Below are 5,882 nucleotides of genomic sequence, written 5' to 3'. Positions count from 1 at the left end.
CACAAATGTGATGTCGCCATTTTCGGGTGGGAATGTTCCAGCGAGGTCTGCTGGAAGCTGTCGCCACAGCGCAAGAGCACGGGGGAGCCACGAGGAACCATGTCTCTCCGTTCGGGTCAGAAGGGGCTCGAGGGGCTTTGTACGATGGTTGAGGCGTGGCGCACCCATTAGGGTATGGTGTCCGGTACCAAAGAGACGGCATTGGAGGCGGATGGTGGCAGCCTGGATTCGAGACATAAGGGGCTGACAGGATGAAAGTTTCTGCAGGGCGGCATTCTGCATTTGTGTGTAGGACAGGCGCTGGCTTTTTGGCGTGCTCCGAGAATAGAAGGTATAAGCCGCACGTCGTTGCACACTAGCAAGGCGAGCTTGATGGGCAGCAGAGTGAGGCAACCAGATGGCAGAGCAGTACTCCATGACAGGCAGGACTAGGGCAGTGTACAGCTGTCTAAACGCCGTGGGGGCATGCCAACAGTGCTGCGCGTGACAAAGCCAAGCATGCGGCGGGATCTGGCCACAGTGCGGTGGACGTGAGGAGCAAAGGATAGGCGCGAGTCAAGTTCAACACCGAGAACAGTTGTTGATATCACTCGCCTAATTTCGCGGCCTCCAAAAGTGAGCACTGGGATTTCACGAGGGCGACACGGTCCGGTGAATGTCATTGTGCACGATTTGGCGGTGTTTACCGGGAGTTGGTGTTCTTCAGTCCAGCGGTGACACACGTCAAGGTCAGCCTGAAGGGAGGTGTAGTCAGCAGGTCGGTGGATGGGCTGGAGCAGCGTAATGTCATCAGCGTAAAGAAATGGTATGCAGTTAAGGTTGCGAGTGACACTGTCAATGTAGATTGTGAACAGTGTTGGCCCAAGTACACTTCCCTGTGGTACACCCGCGAGGACTGCCGTGCTGGAAGAGGTCGCGCCCCGGTAGATGACACGCTGGGTGTGGTTACTTATGAATGACGAGGTCCATATGAGTAAGCCACCTGAGATATCCTTCGTTTCAATGCAACTCAGCAGGGCTGCGTGTGGTAGGCAGACAAAAGCTCGAGACAGGTCCAGCTGTACGAGCTCGCATGGGGTACGCTCATCAAGATGGGCACTTACTGTGTGAACCAGGGCGCCGGGAAATTGAAGGACCGGGAAATTGAAGTCTGCAAACCTTATAAGCTCTGAATTTGGAAAACGGGTACAGCTTTCATTCAAAACTTGACAAAATTCATTTGTGAACAATATACTCGCGTCCGGGGGCGATAAACAACACCAATAATAACACTAGTCATGCCACACTTCACTGACACCCATACACACTCAAGAGATGAACAAATTGGAATTGAAAAAGGAATTATTTCCTTTTTGACAGCAAGGAGCACACCAGCGCCTCTACGATATTAACAGTCACATCCAAAAAATTCGGAGTTACTGATTGTGAACGAGCTGACGGCATGGGTCGAACAACGTTTTATTGCCGATAACGAAGGGTTTATGTAGGCTGGGCGAGTGACGTCACGCTCACGCAGGAGCGACAGCTTGCGCTCGTTATCGCGGCAGTGTCAACTCGGTTACATCTTCCTTTCCTTGGTGAAATCAAGATCGCTCCGGCAGGGGGTACCGACGAGGCTCGCGACGTTCCCGAGAGCTTCTCCGTGGTAGCGGCGGCTCTGGAACGGGACCGGAGTCTGGCAAGCCTGAGGAAGGTGTTGGGGTAGTGTCGGGACACGGTAGTTCTGGAACCTCCCGGAGATGTTCCCGTGTGCGTCGCATTTCTCGGCCGTCTTCTGTTTTCACTAGCACAGAGCGGGGAGCTCCTGCTGATCCCAGCACAACGACCGGGGACCACGTCCGTGTGTGCGTGTCGTACACCGAGGCCCTCTGACCGGGTGAGAGGGTGCGCAGGTCCCTAGCTCCTCGATTGTAGTAGACCCTCTGTTTGTGGCGCATATCCTGGAGACGGGTGTGCACCTCCCGGCTTGGCAATGGTGACGGCTTCAGGTGGCAGGAGGGAACTGGTAGCAGCGTTCTCGTTTGTCGACCCATCAGCCTCTGCACAGGTGACTTCAAAATAGCATCACGTGGAGTATTGCGCAACTCAAGCAGAGCTAAATAGAAGTCGGGGCTATTATAGGAACACTTCTTTAGTAGCGTTTTCGCTTCTTGAACTGCCCTTTCGGCCATGCCATTTGCACGAGGATGATAAGGGCTTGACGTCACGTGGGTGACTCCTAGTTCATGCAGAAATTCACGGAACTCGTGGCTACTAAAGGGGGGCCCGTTGTCACTACAGAGCTTCACTGGTAAGCCATGGACAGAGAAAACTTTAGCGCACCACTCCTTCAAGTGCCGGGCTGTTGTGTATTGAAACTCCTGTATTTCAAAATAAAAGGAGTAGAAGTCTACAATTATGGCAAACTCTTTACCACCGTGATGGAATAAGTCCATGCCAACTATCTCCCACGGCAGAGTGGGGACATCATGAGGCAGTAGAGGCATCTTCGTGTTTTGCTTTTGGTGAGCCTGGCAAACTTTGCATGATGCTGCAACCTGGTCAATGTCGCTGGACATTGATGGCCAAAGCATGACACTCCTTGCCCGAATTTTCATCTTTTCCGCCCCTGAGTGGGCCAAATGAAGAAGACGAAGGATTTCTGCTCTCTTAGCGCTTGGTACGGTTACCTTGTTGCTGCGAAAGACGAGGCCATCTTGTGCATGCATCTCTTCTCGATACGCCCAATATGGTCTGGCGCTTGCTGGCACGTCCTCATTGTTTTCCGGCCACTCAGTCTCGGCGTAGGATCGGACGGTCGACAGAGCAGGATCGTTGGCGGTTGCTGCACGGAGCTCCTCGAGGCGACGCTCGGAAGCTGGAACGAGGGCAATGACGTTAACATTGAAACGCTCGGTTTCTTCCGCCAATAAGGCCTTGCTTGGAAAAAGAGAGAGCGCATCAGCCAAAAACATCTCTTTTCCTGGCTTGTACAGTAGATTGATGGCGTATCGCTGCAATGTCAGTCGCATTCGTTGCATTTGAAGTGGACACTGGTGAAGTGGCTTACTAAAAATTGGAACCAACGAACGATGGTCGGTTTCCACTGTAACCTCAGGCTGGCCGAAAATATAATCGTGAAATTTTTCGCAGCCATGCACAATCGCCAGAGCTTCCTTTTCAATCTGCGCGTACCGCGTCTGCGCATCGCTGAGCGATCTAGACGAGAAAGCGATAGGGCGGCCGTCTTGTATCAGAACGGCGCCAACGCCCATGTGGCTGGCGTCAACAGAGAGGGTGACTGGCTTTTTCGAATCAAAGTAAGCAAGCACTGGCGCTGTTACTTGTGCTTTGCTCTTTTTCAGTCCAGACCCAGGCAATATCTTTGCGCAGCAGAGTTCTAAGTGGGGCGGTGAGCACAGACATTCGCGGAATGAAGCGCTGCACGTAATTTATTGTTCCTAGAAAGACTTTCAATTCCTTACTGTTACTCGGCGCTGGCATGTCCAAAATGGCTTGGACGCGATCGGGATCAAGGCTCAGTCCCTGCGTGGTGAAAGCGTGTCCCAAGTACCGAACTTGCTCCTGCAAAAAGGCACATTTCTGCGAGTTCAGACGGAGGTTGTGCTCACGGCAGCGTGCAAGCACACCAGTCAAGTTGTTGTCATGCTCTTCCTTCGTTGTGCCCCAGACTAATATGTCGTCCATTACAACAGCTACTCCGGACAGGCCCTCCAAGAGGCGGTGCATGGCTGCTTGAAATATTTCCGGGGCAGAAGCAATTCCAAAAGGCATGCGGAGAAACCGATAGCGCCCGTAAGGCGTGCTCATTGTGCAGAATTTAGAGCTGCTGTCAGAAAGTTTTATTTGCCACAACCCGGATGCTGCGTCCAAGGTAGAAAAACATTTGGCTCCAGATAGTCGTTGCGCGACCTCTTCTAGAACAGGCATAGGGTAGTGTTCACACAGCATAACCTTGTTAAGCTCTGTTGGGTCGAGACAAATTCGTACTTTATCACCTTTAACTACGGCGACCATATAGCTGGACCATTCAGTTGGTTCGGTTACCTTGGTTATGACGTTTTGCTCCTCCATGCGTTGAAGTTCGGCCTTTACTTTTTCTTCAATGGCGACCGGAACCCTTCTGGCTGGCACAACGACACCGGCGGCGCCCGGCTTGAGCTTCATGTCGTACTCAAAATTTTTTAGCTGTCCCAATCCTGTGAAAACATCGGCGAAGGGCTGCGCCGCTGGGTACAGTGGTTGTGTCTCGACGCTATCGATGCGATAAATTAAGCCAAGGGTTTCTGCTGCTGCTCCGCTGAGTGTCACCGGCACGTTTTGCTCAATGACGAAGAAGGTTTCATCATGCTGTTTATCGTTCACGGATAGCGACAACTTCACCTTAAACTGCGCAGTCGTTTTGTGCCCGAAAAAACTCGTTAACGTAGCTCGGCAGGCTTGATGAGTCTTCTTCGGAAGCGACAACACATCTTGCTTTGAAATCACACAACAGTTTGCCCCTGTATCAAGTTTGCAGACCATCGGACGGCCTTCAACGCAAACTGTCGCGGTCCACTGGTCACTAGCGAGTGCGCCCACGGTTAAAGCGTCCAGAAAAAAATCTGACCTTTCGTCAACATGCAGCTCTCTTATTTCCTTGCGCCTTGAATCTTCGCTGCGCAAGAAGGATGACAGCGCGCACGCTTGGGCGAAATGATTCAATCCTCCGCATTTCTTGCATGCTTTTGCTATCGCTGGACAGCGACCGCTACGATGAATTTTGTAGCCGCATTTGCTACATGGCTTTGAAACTCTGTCCAACGCATTTACGGCTGCAGTTTCAGCGCCTTCAATGGTGCCACGTATCTGCCGAAACTGCTCCTCGCCTTGCTCTTGGATGCGACACATTTCGACTACTCTTTGGTAAGATGGGTTTTCCGAAATTAACTTCTTTTGCAGGCTCTTGTCCCTAATGCCGAATATGATGCGGCTACGAAGCATGCGCTCTTCTAAGTCTCCAAAGTCGCAGTGTTTGGCTAGCGTTCGCAATTCGACAAGCCAGTCATTGAAACTTTCGTCCTCTTTTTGGTCTCGGGAGCCGAAGCAAAACTCATGGTAAGTGAGGTTCTTGGCGGGCTTGTAGAAGTCTTCAAATTTTTGAATTATGAGGTTTACATCGCTTGTGTCCTCTCCTGGCTCAAACTTGAACGAAGCGTACGCTTTTCTAGCCTCTTCTCCAATGGTCACTAAAAGCGTCGCCGCCTGCACTTCTTTCGGTTGCTTGTTCAGCTGAGTAGCCGTGGAAAACAGTTGAAACTTACTTTTCCAGGTCTTCCACCCAAGCCAACCGTCTCGCGATGTGTCGAGGGGCTTCGGAGGCGGCAGGAGCGTCGTCGGCAATGCAGGCGGTGTCGGCAACGCAAGCGGTGTCGTCATGCTGGCTGTTTTCCGCTGCCACCATGTGAACGAGCTGACGGCATGGGTCGAACAACGTTTTATTGCCGATAACGAAGGGTTTATGTAGGCTGGGCGAGTGACGTCACGCTCACGCAGGAGCGACAGCTTGCGCTCGTTATCGCGGCAGTGTCAACTCGGTTACACTGATGAGAGTAATATCGCCGGGGAAAGCTGCACTCAGCCACGTTTCACTTACCGCGATTACAGAAATATGAGTCGATCAGAGATAAAAGCGCCACGTTTTCTGCTAATGCTAGTAAACAAAACACTTGAAATTACGATGGAACTGTGCTGCGCATTAGAAGACAAGGGCCGGTTAATTGCAGGGTGCAAACAAGAGCGTCACTGGTTTGTGCCTTTTGAAGGGCTTGTCACATGTTGATCGTTAGGGGTCTGGTGCAAGAAACGCACTGCGCATTCGCCATTACAACCCCAAGTATACG

The 5,882-nt window shown here is 51.8% G+C and overlaps 1 protein-coding gene across 5 annotated transcripts; it reads right to left on the bottom strand.

Moving 5' to 3' along the window:
• Nucleotides 1-1,429: 1,429 nt before the first annotated feature.
• Nucleotides 1,430-5,630, bottom strand: LOC144178178 (uncharacterized). 5 transcript variants are annotated; one of them, XM_077705826.1, is made up of 4 exons: nucleotides 4,048-5,630; nucleotides 3,465-3,564; nucleotides 2,670-2,857; nucleotides 1,430-2,051 (listed from the first exon to the last, which is right to left on the bottom strand). In XM_077705826.1, exons 1-4 carry the CDS (start codon nucleotides 5,416-5,418, stop codon nucleotides 1,584-1,586), a joined length of 2,127 nt encoding a protein of 708 aa, XP_077561952.1. In that variant the 5' UTR covers nucleotides 5,419-5,630; the 3' UTR covers nucleotides 1,430-1,583. The 5 variants fall into 5 exon arrangements, with proteins under 5 accessions (XP_077561952.1, XP_077561959.1, XP_077561967.1 ...); XM_077705833.1 differs by having other exon boundaries at nucleotides 1,430-2,039; XM_077705841.1 differs by having other exon boundaries at nucleotides 3,465-3,525; nucleotides 4,048-5,629.
• Nucleotides 5,631-5,882: the final 252 nt, after the last annotated feature.

The sequence above is a fragment of the Haemaphysalis longicornis genome, unplaced genomic scaffold (assembly GCF_048455015.1).
Source record: "Haemaphysalis longicornis isolate Haplotype H1 unplaced genomic scaffold, Haemaphysalis longicornis Haplotype H1 scaffold_1, whole genome shotgun sequence".
In the NCBI taxonomy this organism is placed as follows: domain Eukaryota; kingdom Metazoa; phylum Arthropoda; class Arachnida; order Ixodida; family Ixodidae; genus Haemaphysalis; species Haemaphysalis longicornis.
The sequence above is the reverse complement of the archived record's forward strand: the minus strand, read 5'-3'. Positions and strand labels throughout refer to the sequence as shown.

Bases quoted from the DNA above. Each gene is read 5' to 3' on its own strand.
- LOC144178178 (XM_077705809.1), bottom strand. From the start codon at position 5,418: ATGACGACACCGCTTGCGTTGCCGACACCGCCTGCATTGCCGACGACG. The intron at 2,858-3,464 runs GTAAGGAATTGA...CCCTCGTTCCAG, and splicing joins CATGCCAGCGCCGAGTAACA to CTTCCGAGCGTCGCCTCGAG. The intron at 2,052-2,669 runs GTAACCGTACCA...GCTATTTTGAAG, and splicing joins TCGTCTTTCGCAGCAACAAG to TCACCTGTGCAGAGGCTGAT.